The following is a 20085-nucleotide window of genomic DNA, read 5'->3' as shown; positions in this document are numbered from 1 at the left end:
CTATACTATTACAATCAGGTTGCTCTCCAACACCATCAGAACTCTATTATCAGTTTACCAAGTGGTATCCTATCTTCTGATTCACCACCTGATACTATCAACCTCCTCAAGTAGATCAAGTCTACATACACTGTTGCACCATCAGCAAGAGAATATATATATGTATCTATAAATGTGTACAAAGAAAATCAGCATGTGAATGCAATAACATATATCAGTATAAATGTTCCTTGATACACAACAATGATCAATCGATCACTCTATCAGTCCTAGAACACATACATCTGTAGGTAATCCAGCCTACGACTGTAACCCTAAACTTCAGTATAAAACACTCCTTGACATAAGAATGCAAACAATCACTCACCTCTCACTGCGTCTTGCATGCTAATGACAACCAAACACTATCAACTCCCTACAAGTAATCCACCAGAACTTCCCTTCCACCTCTGGAAGTTCACTACCCTGATATCTTCAGGTTCTTCCGGGCTTAACTACCAGGATCCTCTGCAGCTCCTCCAGGCTGCTACCATGAAGTTTCCTTGAGCAACTACGGTGCTTCACCCTTCTGCTAGGTTCCTCCACAGCTCTCTTGGCTGCTACACCATGAAGTTCCCTCGAACAACAATGGTGCTTCACCACCTCTACAGAAGCACGTGACACTCCTCTTCACTGCTTCTCCACACAGCTCGAGGTCCTCTCCTCCACTACCTTGGAGTCTCATCAATTACTTCATCTGTGCTGGCTTCGAAGTTCTAAGCAACTTCTTCCCCAAAGGACAAACCTGCAACCCATCGACACTCCAATAAAATTGTTTCTCCTTTAACACATAAACAAAAATAATCACACAATATGTTTGCCTCCAACCTCTATCTGTCCTCTACATACAGTGAGAGTGGACTCCCCCGTTTTGGGCGGGTCCATACTCCACCTCGCCCGGCGGGCCTCCTCACTCAGGGAGGGTCCTTCACCGTCAGGAGCTAGCTCCCTCAGTTGCCTGTCAGCGCTCAGAGGGGACGGACGTCGCTCCGTGTTCCTCCCTCTCCACTCTCTTATTTTAGGCTTTCTGCCTTATCAAAACATGTCTAACTTATAAATAAACATCGCTACTGTCGCTGGACACACGACCAACTACAAGCAATCACTATGAACTGGCTTAAATCGTGTTTACCACAGATTGTCTAGTCGAGGGCGCTCTTCCCTCTGACGAAGCTTGGTCAGGGCGCTGCCACGGCCCACGATAATGCCTCTTGGCGGTTTAATGCTCTCCTCGTCGACCAGGACTTGAGACCACACATCCCCAGCTCGATTCCACAGCTGGTACGTCTGCACACTTCTCTTCTCTTCGAGATATATCACTAGGGGTTCCCTTCTGACGGGAGCTCAAACGGAGTGCGGCTTTCCCCCTGCAATGTCTGGCCTCAAGTGAGGTCAAAGCCCTCCAGAAACGAGCCTCACGCCACCAGCAAAATGTCCACATCTCCTAGCCAATCATTTATCTGTTTTCTTCTTCACTGCCCATAATCTTAAATTGTTCATCATATCCAACCAACTATTTTACATATGTGTTATCACCTCTATATTTCTTAGACCTTCTGGTTAGGTCAGGCTTGATGGAATAATTCTCAAAGGGGAGACTCGTTTTTCGGCTACCTGGGATCATAACATAAAGCCATTCATAACTGTAGGCCTAATAAAAAAGGTGGTGGCACAGCTATATATTACCGAGATACATTTATCTGCAACAGTGTTATTAGTGACAGAGATGACTACTGTGAATATACTTTTGCTCAGTTTACAATTAAATCCCTTAAATCTTCTTTGACTATTGGAGCCATCTATAGATTTCCCAATACTAACATAGCTTCTTTCTCAGACATCCTAAGGAATCTTATTATAAACAACAATCTCAACAAAAACCTCATCATTCTGGGAGAGACTTTAATATTGACCTGGGTCAACAAAATTGCTCTCAAGTTGACTATTTCCTTAACAGCATGAACTCCTGTATGCTAATCCCCACTATCACCAAACCTACCCGAGTCACTCAAACATCAGCCACTACCTTGGACCACATATGGACAAACATAACAGCTCCCCTTATATTTGATATAATCTACGACAGAACAACTGACCACTATCCTACCTTTCTCATAGCGAACATGAACATAACACCATCAAAAAGCAAGAAACTTTCATTTAGGCTACACAGTGAATCAGCTTTAGACAATCTTACAGAGGCACTTCACAATATTAACTGGGATTCTGAATTCAATAATACCCAGGATATAAATTCATTAGCTAACCTCTTCCTCTCCAAAACTCTAAGCCTCTACAACCTTCATTGTCCCCTTCTTACCAAGCAAGTAACTGATAAAAGATTAAACAATCCATGGCTCACAAGTGGCATTCTCAACTCAATCAACAAGAAACATGAATATGAAAAGAAAGTTAGGATTGGCCTAGTTTCAAAAGAAGTAGCTAAAAGGTACTCATCAATGCTTACCAGTATCATAAGAAAGGCAAAACTTGCATATTATGTGAATAGATTCAATGAAGCAAAAGGCAACATGAAAAGCACTTGGAAAACAATCTCTAGTATCCTTGAAACTAAACAACACTCACATAACCAAATAAAACTCTACAAGGATGGGGATATACCGTCAACTGATTTAGAAATGGCAAATGAATTTAATAGTTTCTTTTCATCGGTTGGTGCTAATCTTGCCAGTAAAATCCCACAGACTCAGACACATATTAACACATATCTCTTAGGCAGCTATCCAAACTCTCTTCTCCTTTCACCAATCAGCCCGGCAGATGTTGTGTCCATCATACACTCTCTAAAAACCAAGGCAAGGAACACCAGTGAAATTCCGTCCATTGTGTACAAGAGAGCCTCCCATGCCCTTGCCCCACCCATAGCCCTACTGTTCAACAAATCTATAGAGTGTCACACCTTCCCTGATATCCTCAAAAAAGCAAGAGTAACGCCAGTCCATAAAGGAGGCAATCCGGCGGACATAAACAATTATAGGCCAATATCAAATCTACCCATTCTGTCAAAAATATTTGAAAAAATTATTTACAAAAAGCTCTATTCCTACCTCGTAAAATTGGACATACTCAGCCCCTGCCAGTTTGGCTTCCGGTCCCAAAAGAGCACCAACGATGCAATCATTAGTCTCCTTGACGTAATCTACTCAGCCCTTGACAAAAATGAGTTTCCGATTGGACTCTTCATTGACCTAAGAAAAACCTTTGATACTGTTAATCACAACTACCTCTTACTTAAACTCCAGCATTATGGAATCCGAGGTCTAGCCCTTGACTACATCCGATCCTATCTTAGTGACAGACACCAATGTGTAACCATCAATGATACAACAGCTTCTCCCACTCTACCAATCACCGTTGGAGTGCCACAGGGCAGTATCTTAGGACCTCTTCTATTTCTTATATATATAAACGATCTGCCTAATGTCTCTAATATTATCAAACCTATATTGTTTGCTGACGATACTACCCTTATCTATTCAGACCTCATCCCACATACACTAAATAATGAATTAAAAAAAGTCCACTTATGGATGTCAACGAACAAACCTACATTAAACACCGAAAAGACTTACTACATCTTATTTGGAAGCAAATCATCAAATGCAATTCAGCTACAGATAGACAACATTAACATCAGTAATGAAAATGATGGCAAGTTTCTTGGCCTATTCCTAGACAAGAGACTCAACTTCAGCACCCACATTCAACACATAACAAAGAAAGTCTCTAAAACAGTTGGTATACTCTCCAAAACCAGATATTATGTTCCTAACTCTGCTCTCATCTCTCTATATTATGCACTAATCTATTCCTATCTCAACTATGTTATCTGTGCATAGGGTTCAACCACTGCAAACCACCTCAAGTCCATCATCACCCAGCAAAAATCTGCTATCAGAATAATTCCGCTTTCAGACAACACTCAGTCCCCTTGTTTAACTCCCTACACATGCTAAACATAATCTCACTCCATAAATTCTCTTGTGTCAACTACATTTACAAAACCCTGTTCTTAAATGCAAATCCTGCTCTGAAACTCTTCCTGGATAGATGTAATAGGACCCATTATCACCACACCAGAAATAAATATCTCTTTGATATCCCCAGAGTTAAACTTAATCTGTGTAAACAAATATGCAAACAAAGGGACCCAATTTATGGAACTCACTCCCTATTGAATTGAAAAGCTGTCCAACTTTTACATCATTTAAAATCAATACTAAAAAGTACCTAATTCCATCTTCATAGTTTTTCACTTTTTGCCTTAAAATTGCACTGTATCTATTGCTACCCAATCTCCCAACCTTTATGTTCCCAATTTGAACATCTTTACCATTGTGATCATTGCTGTCTTCTTATATGTGCTGCCAATCTGCTGTATGGTGTTTATTAATCTTGTTTATCTGTATCTATTGCTACCCAGTCTCCCAATCTTTATGTACCCAATCTGAACATCTTTACCATTGTGATCATTGCTGTCTTATATGTGCTGTCAATCTGCTGTATGGTGTCTATTAATCTTGTTTAAATTACTAATCAAGATGTCAATGTAATCAATCAGAGCTTTAATATAACAATGTGCTTTAATATACTTACTAAGCTCTCTCATCTCATTTTTCTCTTGCAATGTATCTTTATCATTTATCAATTCTGATAGAAATTACCTACTTAAAATTATCTCTTAGATTAAATGACCTGCCCGAAACGCTGGGCGTACTAGTGGCTTTACAAGAGTGTAAATACTGTACTATCCAATGTATTCTCACAAACCCAATGTACCTTCTTGTATATATATAAATAAATAAATAAATTGTGAATACTGCGCCTTTTACCCCCATGAACTCCGGGGGTTCTCAACGCCGTTCCCGCCACGGCCACACTCGCACGATCCCTTCCCGTAATAGTACTTACAACGCCTTGTTTGGTCCCACTACATGGGCTAAATACTTTGATCTCCACCATCTGGATTCTATTCCTCCTGATGATTTCTCCCTCCATAAACACCTTGTTGATTCAGTGGAATCAGTGTTGTTCCGTGATCCCGCGGGTTCTTCAGTTTTGTCCTGCTGGAGGTTTCCGGCTTCCTGCGTCTCACCTTCTGAGGTGAGGGAAGCCTTGGTGGCCTACCTCCTGCGCGACCCGGATTATGCCTTTGTGATGGATCCGAGTTCCTTTGTGTACAGTTCTGCTGGTTTGTACTGGGTTTGTTATGAAGTTCCGGAGTCGTCCTGGTTGGCAGACTGTCCTCTTTTTATTGTTGGAGGCTTGGCTCATGTTCTGTCAGTCCCGCGTGCTTGGAGAGAGACTCGGTCGGCCTTTTCAGGTTTTCCTGGGAAGTGTCTTCGAGCATCTCAATGCTTGTTTGCTCGCCCCTGCCCTTCCGCAGGATGCTGGTGTCCTGCAGCTTAACGTGCAGGTTCCTTCCCTTTCGGCTGCCTTGGTGGCGGAGGATTTCCGTACTCGTGGCCTGCCTGCTTCGGCCCTTCGGTTCTTTTCCCTCCTTGAGCTGTCCTCGGACTGGCTTGAGTTGGATGTGGGGGTGCTTGGGGCCGCTGCTGGGACCGGTGCAGGCGTCGGCTTCTTTGTGTCACTCCTGCGGGATTCGGTTTTGCGGCTCTATGCTTCTCGCCTTGCGTGTCGACAGGTGGTGCTGGCTTCTTCCTTAGAATCCGCTTGGGCCCTGGCTCTTCGGCTGTCTTCTATTTTTTTGACCGTTGCTGTTTGCTGAGTCTGCTGTGGTGCAGTACCAGTAGGTGGCCTCGGTTAGTTGTCAGCCTATGTCTGAGTTATTGTTGCTCCAGGGGGGCTCGTGGGGGGCCTTCCCGGAAAGATCGTGCCAGGGCTCGGGGTTCTTCTCGTCGTGGTAGGCCTTTGATGGCAGATTCGGGGCAGGCATAGCCTATGGTTCCTGCTGTTTCTAGTCGGCGCGGGGATTGCCCTATTCGCCGCTTAGGTTCTCGCAAGGTGCGTTGGCCCTTTTGCGGTTCGCCCCATTGACAGGATGATGGGGGGAAGGGCTCGCCCTGTTTGCTTGCACCTGGTTCCACAATTTGTGGGCTTTTCAGGTCATTTCGTGTGGCCTGTACTCAACTAATTGTTGGTTTATTAACCAACTGTTGGGTTTATTAACCTTCCTTCCGGATGATTACACTGATACACTGAGCTTTAAATTTGCTCTGTACCTAGTGTTACCCAATCTCCTAATTTTTATGTAATTTCAAACAACCTTATCATTGTGTTCATTGCTGTCTTCTTTTATGTGCTAGCCATATGCTGTATTGTGACTACCAATTTTTGTCAACTACTATTCAAGCTGTCATTGCAACCACTCTTATATTGTTTCTGCTGTATTATGCCTACCAATTTTTTTTGTCAACTACCATTCAAGCTGTCATTGCATTCAATCTTAGCTACCTATGTGCTTTAATATACTGTACCTACAATTTTCTCTCATCTTTTTTTTCATTTCATGTAATCTGTTATCATTTTTTGTCTATAATTTTGCAAGTATTTACCTCCTTAAAATTTTCTTAGATTAAGGACCTGCCCGAAACGCTGCGCGTGCTAGTGGCTTTACAAGACTGTAATTACCATATTTGTATCCTCACATTCCTTATGTACATTCTTGTATATGCATAAATAAATAAATAAAATAAATAAATAAAATAAATGAAACAGGTTTATTTTTGGCAGCTTTCAATGTCGACACTCCACACATATGGCTACTCTGTTGGACAAAAGTAAAATTATATATATATATATATATATATATATATATATATATATATATATATATATATATATATATATATATATATATATATGTATATATATATATATATATATATATATATATATATATATATATATATATATATATATATATATATATATATATATGGCACAACTCTCCTAAACACGAGAGTCAAGTATACAACTTTAGAACACTTTCCCACCAGGAGACTCGAACCCTAGCCAGCACAGAAGCCTTCCAGCAACTGGCATAACAGGTACGCCTTAACCCTCTCCACCACCTGCTCAGACCCTTAAAAGAGATGGTAATTTCGGAGTATTTAAATACCACAAAGATCACCACCTCCCAAGAGCACTAGAGCAAGTGAGGGGTCATTTAGACGTTAATTTCATCAAGTCCCTGTTAATATGGGAAGACACAGTGTCTATGCTTAAGGCACAACTCTCCTAAACACGAGAGTCAAGTATACAACTTTAGAACACTTTCCCACCAGGAGACTCAAACCCTAGCCAGCACAGAAGCCTTCCAGCAACTGGCATAACAGGTACGCCTTAACCCTCTCCACCACCTGCTCAGACCCTTAAAAGAGATGGTAATTTCGGAGTATTTAAATACCACAAAGATCACCACCTCCCAAGAGCACTAGAGCAAGTGAGGGGTCATTTAGACGTTAATTTCATCAAGTCCCTGTTAATATGGGAAGACACAGTGTCTATGCTTAAGGCACAACTTTCCTAAACACGAGAGTCAAGTATACAACTTTAGAACACTTTCCCACCAGGAGACTCGAACCCTAGCCAGCACAGAAGCCTTCCAGCAACTGGCATAACAGGTACGCCTTAACCCTCTCCACCACCTGCTCAGACCCTTAAAAGAGATGGTAATTTCGGAGTATTTAAATACCACAAAGATCACCACCTCCCAAGAGCACTAGAGCAAGTGAGGGGTCATTTAGACGTTAATTTCATCAAGTCCCTGTTAATATGGGAAGACACAGTGTCTATGCTTAAGGCACAACTCTCCTAAACACGAGAGTCAAGTATACAACTTTAGAACACTTTCCCACCAGGAGACTCGAACCCTAGCCAGCACAGAAGCCTTCCAGCAACTGGCATAACAGGTACGCCTTAACCCTCTCCACCACCTGCTCAGACCCTTAAAAGAGATGGTAATTTCGGAGTATTTAAATACCACAAAGATCACCACCTCCCAAGAGCACTAGAGCAAGTGAGGGGTCATTTAGACGTTAATTTCATCAAGTCCCTGTTAATATGGGAAGACACATTGCGGCTATGCAAGGGCAGACCAATATGGCAGCCATGGCCTAATCTGTCATAAGACACAGGGAAAGATTGCCAGATATGAAGCAGTCAATGACATTATCAAAAAAAGTTTGGCTAGTTTGGTTCAGATGTAATACAAACAAAGAGCAACGGTTTCAAGTTCAACAAACCAAAATGTAGGGCTGACAACAGGAAATTATTTTTGACCCAGAGGGTTATTAACACATGGAACTGCCTACCCACCAGAGCTGTAACTGCCAAAACTGTGCTGAATTTCTAAATATACCCAAAAAAAGATCATAAAGACAAATGGGGGGAATTTCGACAAGCCGCGGGCTTCCTGTACTCTTCTAGGCTACTAGAGTTTGTGGCATTCAGGTAAATATCTGTTTTCAAAGGAGAAGTTGACTATAACCTTGGATTATCTATAAACAAATTTTGAATAAAAAAACCAGCGTTGAATGTAATGAAACGCCATTTTCTGGGTGAGCCCCGGAGGCTCCCTGGAGCTTATCGGGCTAATGTGTGTTATGTTAGACCGGGACATTAGCTAAGGAGTTCAGACCTACCAGGGACCAGCGCCAGAACCTGGCCCCTTCAGAGAGGTTTCAGGGAGCAATGGCCCTGGAAAACCCCATATGGTTGGGGGTTTTCCTTATCTGCCATCGACCGGGGTTAGGCACCCAGAAAGGTAGGCGTAACAAAACAAACCCCACATGGTAAGAAACTACAACAAAAACCGAACAGAGAGGTAGAAAACTCCCTACAATCCCAAGGAAACAAGCAAACAAGCAAACATCACACTTTACTGCCGCGCCGATCGTCCGCGCAGCCCTCCCCACCCCGGGAGGGGGAGGGGGGAGCCCCGGACCTACCGCGCCGGCTGCCAAGCTCCAGTTCGGAAGATAAGCTTCAACCAACGCGAAAAAACCGCCGACCGGTGGGAGGGAGGGTTTCCAGGGAGCCTCCGGGGCTCACCCAGAAAATGGCGTTTCATTACATTCAACGCTGGTTTTCTGTGGGGAGCCCCTACGGCTCCCTGGAGCTTCATACCCAAAGAGAAGGAAAAGAAAGGGCTAACCCGGGAGGCGGCCGCCACAAACTCTGCAACGCAAAGCCAAGACAACCGGTCGCAAACCTGTGACCCAAGGCAACAAGAACGCCCAAGAACAGACGCACATATGGATAGGCAGCCAAAAACCTGTGCGACCCACAATTCCCTGCGCCCGAAATGAGCCCGAGACGTCACCAACACAACAGCAATTGCTGCAAACGTCTGAACAGCACGGGCGCAAAGACAGACCGCAGGAAGAAGGAAAACACTGCGGACGACCCGGGAGACCCGAGCCCTGAAAACAGGGAACGAAGGAACCGGATCAACCACAGCGCATCCCCAGGCACGGTACGCCGGCAACAGCAAAAAGCACAACTGGACAACACAGGACGCACCCCCCGGCCAAACCAAACAAGTACCAATACCCCAAGAACCCCCCCGGAAAGCAGCCGTCACGACCGTCACCAGGACAGAGAAAGGCTGCACACCAATAAAGCTACCACCAGTACCAAAGAGGAGGAAACTGAAACCGAAGGGGCTACCACAAACTGAGGGGAAGAGAAGAAGGCACCCTGAACAAGGACCAGGATGGCTCAGGCGACTCATGAGCCGGCCGGAGGGGAAACAAAACGCGAGAAAACGTAATAAACGTCATACAGTCTCCAAGACGAAGCTCGCAGGTGGGACACCGTCAACAAAGCCACCTGAACACCATAGAGATGGCGATACCTGCGTCAAAATACCAGACGCGAAGAGCCAAAGAGAAGGCCGAACCAGTCACGGACAGGACCGATTCGGCCTGCTGAAAGAGGCGAAGCCTCAGGAAAAACGCCCCGGGTACGGACACCTATCAAGCAGCGTCTGAAAAGAAGGCCGGGCCGGCCACCGTGGAACCATAAGGACTGTTCTCGTGGGAATGGGCTGCAACCGAGCCAGAACCCGAAGCAACAGCTGGACCGGGAGAAGAGGTACAGGTACCCCTCACCTCGACCAGGCCCGCCGAAAGCCTCCACCGTGAAGTCCTCGCAGGTGGGAAGGGCGCCACAAAACGGGCGACGCCTAGACCACGCCGACCCGAAGACGTCCATGGCCAGGAGTCCATAAGCCCAACAGAGCCAACAAAACGAATCGGCGACGACTGGCCAACCCACGAAGAGGAATGAACCGAGACAGCTGTCCACCAGGACGCAGGACACACCCCGGACACAAACCACACGGTTAACCAAACCCCCTGTGGTCCCGGCAAGAACCACCAGAGAACAGTCCAAACAGAGCTGAATGGTAGAGTACCTAGTGACCCAAACCCTCCGAAGCGCAAACCAGACAGCCATGAACACCTGAACCGGGCTGTGAGCCCGACGGACAGACAGACTCCATCAACCTCGGCCGACCTGGTGAGCACTGGTCACAAAGCCCCAGCCGAGAGACGACCCGTCCGTGAACACATCGAGCGAAGGCTCGGGGAGCCGCCAAGGCACGGAACCCCGAAAACCCCAAAGAGGAAGCTGGTGACGCAGCACCAACACCAGATCCCCAGAGGAACCCAAGGAATGCAAGAGGCGGAAGTGGAGTCTCCGTAGGAACCAACCGACGCCGGAGCCAAACCCGACTCCGCGGGCAGACAAGCACGCCGAAGTGCAAACTCCCGCACAACCGCCCAAGCAACCGCTGAGCAACCCGGGACCCCCTCCTGAACAGCCAAAGGCGGGACCACAGCCACAGTAACACTTCTGGAGGGAAGACAATGAGGGGCCCAAGAGCCTGAAACAAGGCCCAGGTCCGAACCCGGGACGGAAACAGAAGGTAAAACCTCCAGATCACCAGGAAATCAAACCCAGCGATCTGGAAAGAACCATCCCCTGGCGAGCAGACAAGCGGACTGACTGGGAGCCCACTCCAGCCAGTCGTCGAGGTAGGCCAGACACCGAATCTCAGACGCAGACAGGGCACTAAGATCCGGTAAAGATGCAAAGAGTATACAAAGTGCCCTTCACAAAATAGGGAATGCAATAAAAACAGCAAACCTGAAGCCCCACCACCAAAGCATTGTATGACAATTATATGAAGACATATTATGACATATGACAATCATTATATGACAATATGACAATTATAATCAAAGCATTATATGACAAAGAGTGCTGGGAAGACGGGACACCACGAGAGTAGCTCTCATCCTGTAACTACACTTAGGTAAGTACACATAGGTAATTACCAACCGTGCTAGCCCCAGAAAAACTGGAGAGGAACGTGCCAAGAAGTGACCTGGAGGTCCAGGTCCACCATCCATGCACCCGGCCCTAACAGAATCCGAACAGGAGACAACAGTCCTCCGAGCAGGGCAGAGGATCCATTGCGCAGACGGAAGTAGTCCAGAAGAACTGCAGACTGGAAAAGCTCATGACTGCAAAGAGCAGACGGGAAAAGCTCATGACTGCAAAGAGCAGACGGGAAGCCCAGAAGGATGGGGCGGATCGACCACGCCCCACGCACCCACGAAGAGGAAATGACGAAGAGCAGGGAAGAAGCCCACCCCGCCAGCTCTGAACCCCCCCCAAGGGGGAGAAGCCGTCCTCCGACGCCAGCAGAGGCCGGAAGACAACCCAAAGCGCCCACCAACAGCGGGACCAAGCGAGAGGCAACAGAGCAAGCTGCTCCCCCAGCGCCCAGTCAACAGAGAAGGGAACAGAACCCCTTCAGAAAGAAAAAGTACACTACCGAAGTCATGAGGAGAGACTACGGGAATGAAACCACACTTCGCTGGAAGAGGAAGTGAGGGGAGACCTGATCACCACATACAAGATACCCAAGGGAATCGACAGGGTTGAGAAGGACAGGCTATCTAACACAAGGAGCACACGCACTAGGGGACACAGGTGGAAACTGAGTACCCAAAAGAGCCACAGATAGAATTAGTTTTTTTTTTTTTTTTTTTTTTTTTTTTTTTTGAGTGTCAGAATGGGAACGGGAAAGCACTAAGAAGTAATGTGGCGACTCCTCACACAAGTAACGAGGCTGACCCCCATACAATGTCACATGTAGACATGACAGAGCCCAAGAGGCACAGGAACCGATACACCTGTTGACGGACGGTTGAGAGGCAGGACCAAGGAGCCAGAGCTCAACCCCCACAAGCACAACTAGGTGAGGACATATATTGTAAAAGCACAAGCCGCCGACTAGTGGCAAAGAGCACTACGCCGGCCAGGCAAAGAAGGCACAAAACTGCATCAAAAGGCCCACCTCGACAGCAAAACCACAAAGTCCCAGCACAACCACAACATGTGCCAAGACCCAAAAAGCTCAGTCTGCAAGCCAGGAAGACCCCGGAACCCCAAAAGGCAGAACCGGGTCACACGAGGAAACAAAGTCCCCTGAACCCACAAAAGGGGGCCCAAGAGGAAGAAACCTCCAGAACGAAACCAAGGAACCCAAAGGAACCCAGAATCGAACCAGGGGGAGCCCAAACCACCACATTTGCCGGCGGAGAACACCACTAAAAGGCAAAGCACAGACCCCAGCAGAACGCCCTGGGAAAACGGTCCCAATAGACCGAAAACCGAGGGGCAAGGTGTGGGAGCAAGCATACCAGCCAGGGGCACTGAGCCTAAACCCAGAGGCTCAGACCCAAAATCAACACCCAAACGTTCCCAGAGGAACAGGCAACGGCAAGAAAACACCAGAAAAACAAAGAAACGACAACAGGAGAACAAAAACCCTGCAAATTTTTTGAAAACTCACCAGAGACGCTCGCTCGCACACCCAGACGCATGTAAACAAACCGCAACGCCGCCCTGGTGGCCACGCCGGGAAACCGGCAGACGAAAATGGCCGCCAGCAGGGGCTGTGACTGACGCTTAATACACAAAACACGCCAGCAAATGTGGGAAGCTAGCAGACTGGAAGGGCGAAAAACGACGCCCAACAGCAGAAAAACCCCTGAAGGGGCAAAACCGCCCCAGAACTGCTAGCAGGCAACCCCCACAGCCCCGGGAACCAACAACAGAGGCCCCGGGGCAGAGCCGTCCTCCAAGCCCTCCGCCCTTAAAGAAAAGCAAGAGCCCATGGGAAAGGCAACAAGAAAGGGCCGCTGGTAAGACCCAGAAGCCTTGGCAGGAGGCACAGGCTCAAACCTCCGTCCCCAACCCGAACGGGGCATCCCCCGAAAACCGCCCGAGTCTCTGCCGCAACTGAACCCAGCCCCGACCCCGAAACCCGCAGACGGTCCGGAGCCGGGAACATGGAGAGAAAGGGGCGAGCAGCACCTAACCAAACGGGGCGGCCACGGGCATTCGAGTGGGAAACCAACCTAGCATGTTGCAGCAACCTAACCTAGCTTGCAACACGGATGCCGCCTGTACTCTGAACAGTAATAACATCAGGAGAGTACTGGAGAACAAGCAGAGAATCACTCGCAAGACTCCGGGTCAAGGTGTCAGTGACCCAACAGGCAGCATGACGGAGGTAAAAATGGCGACTGTCACCCGGAGACAAGGGAACAGCAACCAACGATCCCGTTCAAGACGGGTTGGAACCCGGAAGACACATTCAATGGTCCCCCGAGCCCAGACAGGGGTTTCCAGGGCCCGTAGGGTAACAACTACGGGAAGCCCGGGTAAGGTGTTGCTAACCGGTTAAGAAACCCAAACATAACAAGAGGGTAGATTATAGCACTGAAAACCCCTGAGACGTGTACAAGCACGGGGGCCTAGCAGAGGGCCGCCAAACACTACCAGTGGAACTATAACCACCTTAGGCAGACCCCCACCAGGCAAGAAAATGAAAAACAAAAGAAAAACCCCGCAAAAGTACACCGTCTCCAGAGGCAACAGAAACCGGCCGCCGCATAGGTGGCAGGCTGCGCAACACCTTGACGCCCTAACCAGCACAATACCAATCCCTACCCAGGGCCAAACAAGGGCCCCAAGCCCCAGCTGGCCCCAAGGGCGAGGCAAATGCCGAGCAGCAAGAACCTCTACGGGAATGGTTCCCGAACGCCCCAGGGAAGATAACCCTGTAACGCAAGGGCAGTACTCACAGGGCGCTTAGGGAAGTCAGCCACTAAGCACATGCAGCCCCGGCACTGATGAAGTACTCCTGGCCACCGCACACCACAACACACGGCAGTGAACGCCACACAAGGCAAACACCGCCTAGGAAACTGAGGCCAGAGAAGCATCAATCCCGGTTGACATTAGCGAACGAACTGGAGCTTGGCAGCCGGCGCGGTAGGTCCGGGGCTCCCCCCTCCCCCTCCCGGGGTGGGGAGGGCTGCGCGGACGATCGGCGCGGCAGTAAAGTGTGATGTTTGCTTGTTTGCTTGTTTCCTTGGGATTGTAGGGAGTTTTCTACCTCTCTGTTCGGTTTTTGTTGTAGTTTCTTACCATGTGGGGTTTGTTTTGTTACGCCTACCTTTCTGGGTGCCTAACCCCGGTCGATGGCAGATAAGGAAAACCCCCAACCATATGGGGTTTTCCAGGGCCATTGCTCCCTGAAACCTCTCTGAAGGGGCCAGGTTCTGGCGCTGGTCCCTGGTAGGTCTGAACTCCTTAGCTAATGTCCCGGTCTAACATAACACACATTAGCCCGATAAGCTCCAGGGAGCCGTAGGGGCTCCCCACAGAAAACACCAAAAACCTAAATAATTTTAAGTCTGAGGCAAAATGAAATCTACACTAGCAATTAAACCTATCATTATACTGTGATATAGGAACACACAAACATGGGTCATGGAATAAATAACTAAATAAAAAATTACCTTCTGATAAGTTTGAACATTGTGTTTGATTGATTTCAATAATCCTGCAGTAATTTTCTCCTTTTCCTTTCTTGTTTGAAGGCTTCAGATAATTTAGGTCCTCAATATTTAAACTTCGCTTCATATATTCACATTTTTTCTGGAGAGCCGAGTTTATTTTAAAATATTCACGATGGAGGTTCTCTTTAGCTAAAATTGCTAGTGTCTGGAGACCTTCTGTTAAAAAAATATACATTCTCAATAGGATACATTATAACTGTAGTAAGAGAAGCTACATTAAATGTTTTGATGCAATTGTCTAAACCAATAATCAAAGTGATAGAAATTATAATGGGATGATGGATTTCAAGCCAATTATGCTGAGCATAGAAAAAAAATTCTGTTGTTATTGTTAAAACAAAGACTTACTGTATTACACAAGGTTGTAAACTTTGATATTAATGTATTATAAAGGCCATAATCAAATGATTTTATAAACAATACCATCATTATTGTCCGGAGTTATTCTTGGTACATCTGGTAAGTAAAGATAGTTTTCAGGAGCCAAGAACGAATCTGCCAAAAAAATATTGGACGTTGTACATTCCAATTTGTTACAATAGCCTAGTACTGCATACTAATACAAATTAAAAAACAAATTGAAAATAATAGCTAGGCTAACCTAACACAATGACATAACATAACACATCTTTATTTGTAATTTTGTCAAAAGCTGATTAAATGTTTTTTACCTGCTAGTATGCTGGCTGGGGTCGATCTTCCAGGCATATTTATTCTACTGACTTGTGGTCTTAATGCTGCCGCAGTAAAAGGATTTGTGACAGACATTGTACTGCTTTCTGTATCATCTACCTATTACAAATACAAATACAATTATTTATTCAGGTAAAGTACATACATACAAGGTAAGATACAAAAGTAGATGGATTTATAGATAGAGCTAGTACATACAATGCCTAAAGCCACTATTACGCAAAGTGTTTCGGGCAGGAAAAACACTAAGACTAAAACTTAATACTAAAAGAGATTAAAGTATAAATTGTGTTGAGAAAAAATAAGAAAAAAATGGAAAAAAAGGGAGGGGGGGGGGGGGGTGAAACATGGCAGAAAAAAAGTAAAATACAATTTGGTCAACAAACAGCATTGTTTTAAATAGAAGAGATGGGTTGACATTATGGGGGTGAGGTAGGTTACATTGAGTTAATTAGCTAGTACTTAGTTTTTAACTTAAACTGGTTGGGAGAGGTACAGTCTTTAACATAATTGGGAAGGCCACATTCGAGGTCCCTTGATTTGTAAAGCATTTCTAGTTTAACTAAGTCGTACTCTTGGAATATCAAATAGGTATTTGTTTCTGGTGTGGTGCTCATGGGATCTGTTACAACCTTCTAGGAAGCTTATTATAAAAAACATAATTGATAAAAACAACATGCTGCATACTAAAAACGTATTAGAATGTGTATACCAATATGCAGTAAAATATATTCTTCCTACACATAACAAGCAAAACTTTAATACTGCAACAAGTTTTTGAAAATTATTTAACTAAACAGCAATGAAACATTTGCATTCTTTTCAATTAGTAAAATATTACATATGAAGGAATTATTTACATAAATGCCGAGAAAACTTTACATACCATGCCCAAATCTAGGATCTTCTTCTTCTTGATAGTAGGTGCAGTTTGCATGAAGGATTTGTTCTCCCGATGACTGCAAAATGTAGGATCACGTGTGTTATTGTTTTTGAACGAATGATCACATGTTTACATTCATTGCGATGAAACTAACAACTTTTAATTAAATACAGCTTTTTATATCAACTGTTTTACTTAAATTATTTTCTGTTATAGGTTCTAAATATAACTAATATTTGCTTCTTTCTTATGCCATTTGTAATTAATGTCATAAAGCTTTATCATCTGAATGCACCAAACTGTGCCTTTTCATATTTCCAAACTGAAGTCGAACACCCGAAAATGAATATATCCATGAAAACTGAATCACGTCCTACTATTTGGAGAATTGTTAGTTCTTTTTCATACTAATATGTCTAGTTTGTGTCATATAAGTATTCATGCCGATGGTTGGTAAATATTGGTGAAACAGAAGGATAAAGGTCAAAGATCTGTTAACTTTTCTTTTAAAGTACTGTATAGCTGGAAAATATCAGGCAAACCTTCGAGAATCTGCCGATTTCCTTTCCTCTTCAAGGCTACTATTGTTAGTGTCTGTCACGGTAAACCTATGTAAAATCGGAATTTTTTTTTCAACAGGACCCTGCACTAGAGTTGATGTTGGGAGACGCTCTGCTTCGTGGCTGATGGATTAATATTTGACTGCTAGTCAGGACTTGAGCATTGTTAATTACAGTTACACTCTGTTGGAGCACTAGACGGCCAATGGTCGTCGTTCTTCTTTATGATAGGTTCAGTTTATTGTTTAGTCACGGGAGACATCTCCCGTCAGGCAGGGTGCGATCGCACCTCCACAGATCTCCAGTATCATCTACTGATACTGGTAATGGCTCAGAGAGGGCATCCACTTACGGACTATTCATGGCTGTGCTACCTTTTGGGTGGCTTAATCTTCATCAATCACCAATCAATCAATCTATTATTTAGTGGCCAGTATTATTCAGGTTATTGGCCAGTGCGTTGGCATCAGTTCTCATTGACGAACGAGCAAAAATTAGAAGGATTTAAATCGTAATATAAATAGTTATCTCATTCCTTCTTTCCTTTGAATGTCAGTGACTGTGCTTCTGCTATGCTTAATTGCCTCAAAAGCGGCCAATTTTCATGATACCTTAAATTATAAAGGCAAAATTTGGGCCGAGTATAAAAGTATAAGCAAAATTGACTGAGTATGCGCAAAATTTAAGAAAAGAAAACAGCACACCCGTTACATTAAAGAAAACGTATTCTTCGTTTCGGGGAGAATATTCTAGGGAGGCCAGCCGGTAACTGGAACAGCCCGGTAAGTGCATATATGTACTAAATACGTAAGTACGAAAATGTACTTATTACACTTAGTATTAAAACGTACTGTCTATTCGGAGGATGGGTTGCCATATACGTCAGCATCTGCCTCGCCGCAAATGCACCTATGAACAGTGTGGATAGGGGCATCAAGATGGAGAGCGACTGCAATACGGAGCTCCTGTGGATCAAAACGTGTGCCGTATATATATATATATATATATATATATATATATATATATATATATATATATATATATATATATATATATATATATATATATATATATATACATATATATATATATATATATATATATATATATATATATATATATATACATATATATATATATATATAATAATAATATAATAATAATAATAATAATAATTTTTATTTAGGCAAAGGTACATACATAAAGAGATTTTACAAAGTTAGTTGGCTTTAAGATAAGAGCTAGTACATACAATGCCTAAAGCCACTATTACGCAAAGCGTAATATATATATATATATATATATATATATATATATATATATATATATATATATATATATATATACATATATATATACATATATATATACATATATATATATATATATATATATATATATATATATATATATATATATATATATATATATATATATATATATTAGTTGATTTTATACCCGCATTAGGTCAGGTGATAATACAATGAAGGTGAAAACATGGGGGGATACATAAGGGATAAACATAGGGGCTGCAGAAGGCTTATTGGCCCATACGAGGCATCTCCTATCTAAACACAAAGATTAATCCAGTGTAATTGGCCTGTTATGTTGGACATTGTCTTCTGTGTTGGCATCGATATGTTCTTGTCTTGTCCTTACTCTCATGGTGGGTAGAGTAAATAGTTCCGTGATTTGAGTTTTGGAGAACTCCTATTTCTCGTATGGGCCAATATATATATATATATTGTATGGGCCTATATATATATATATATATATATATATATATATATATATATATATATATGTATATATATATATATATATATGTATATATATATATATATATATATATATATATATATATATATATATATACATATATATATATATATACATATATATATATATATATATATATATATATATATATATATATATACATATATATATATATATATATATATATATATATATATATATATATATATATATATATATATATACATATATATATATATATATATATATATATATATGTATATATATATATATATATATATATATATATATATATATATATATATATATATATATATACATATATATATATATATATATATATATATATATATATATATATATATATATATATATATATATATATATATATATATATATATATTGGTGTATACTGGCAGCAGGTTTTCTTTCAAACATGTTTCATTGAATATGACCGCATATTCTGTATTTATTATTTTCTGGTTTAGGGCTTCTATCCCTCTAACTATTTTCTTAGCATCAGGGCTTAATTGAAATAGGAGTTCTCCAAAACTCATTTTCGTACTTTTAAGGTGAAGAAAAGAAGTGATTTACTAGAGAGTGTATTACACTTATTTGTTTAATTTGCACGACGTTTCGAACCTCCATGGTTCATTCTCAAGTGAACAGATCTTACAATACTAGTTGATTTTATACCCGCATTAGGTCAGGTGATAATACAATGAAGGTGAAAACATGGGGGGATACATAAGGGATAAATGTGAGGTGAAACATAGAGGCTGCAGAAGGCTTATTGGCCCATACGAGGCATCTCCTATCTAAACACAAAGATTAATCCAGTGTAATTGGCCTGTTATGTTGGACATTGTCTTCTGTGTGGGCATCGATATGTTCTTGTCTTGTCCTTACTCTCATGGTGGGTAGAGTAAATAGTTCCGTGATTTGGGTGTTCATGGTAGGTCGCTCTATTCTTATGTGAATTGCCTCAAGAATTTGTAATCTTTTTGAATCTTGGGTTTTGTCTATTATGCAAGTATTCTTGTTCAACATTTCTCTTGTTAGAGTAATGTCATGGGCTTGTCTCATGTGATTCCTAGGGGCACCAGATTGAAGATGGCATGTCAAACGCCTCGTCAGCTTGGTCGTCGTCATACCTATGTACTTACATTGAAGGTTACATCCTTCGTGGGGGCAAGTGTAC

The 20085-nt window shown here is 43.2% G+C and overlaps 1 protein-coding gene across 1 annotated transcript; it reads right to left on the bottom strand.

Annotated features, from left to right (window-relative positions):
* Window positions 1-14826: 14826 nt before the first annotated feature.
* On the bottom strand, window positions 14827-18064 carry LOC138366287 (uncharacterized). The gene is made up of 5 exons (XM_069327313.1): window positions 17957-18064; window positions 16549-16621; window positions 15641-15761; window positions 15393-15464; window positions 14827-15125 (listed from the first exon to the last, which is right to left on the bottom strand). The coding sequence occupies exons 1-5, from the start codon at window positions 18037-18039 to the stop codon at window positions 14827-14829; spliced, it is 648 nt and encodes a 215-aa protein (XP_069183414.1). The 5' UTR covers window positions 18040-18064.
* Between the last annotated feature and the right edge of the window lie 2021 nt (window positions 18065-20085).

Source organism: Procambarus clarkii, chromosome 19 (genome assembly GCF_040958095.1).
Source record: "Procambarus clarkii isolate CNS0578487 chromosome 19, FALCON_Pclarkii_2.0, whole genome shotgun sequence".
Classification (NCBI taxonomy): domain Eukaryota; kingdom Metazoa; phylum Arthropoda; class Malacostraca; order Decapoda; family Cambaridae; genus Procambarus; species Procambarus clarkii.
This window is presented reverse-complemented; position numbering and strand designations above follow the sequence as displayed.

Excerpts from the sequence above, each read along its gene's own strand:
- LOC138366287 (XM_069327313.1), bottom strand. The coding sequence starts at position 18,039 with ATGCCCCTATCCACACTGTTCATAGGTGCATTTGCGGCGAGGCAGATG. Across the intron at positions 15,762-16,548 it reads AGATCCTAGATTTGGGCATG|GTAGATGATACAGAAAGCAG; the intron begins GTATGTAAAGTT and ends TATTTGTAATAG. Across the intron at positions 15,126-15,392 it reads AACTCCGGACAATAATGATG|AAGGTCTCCAGACACTAGCA; the intron begins GTATTGTTTATA and ends TTTTTTTAACAG.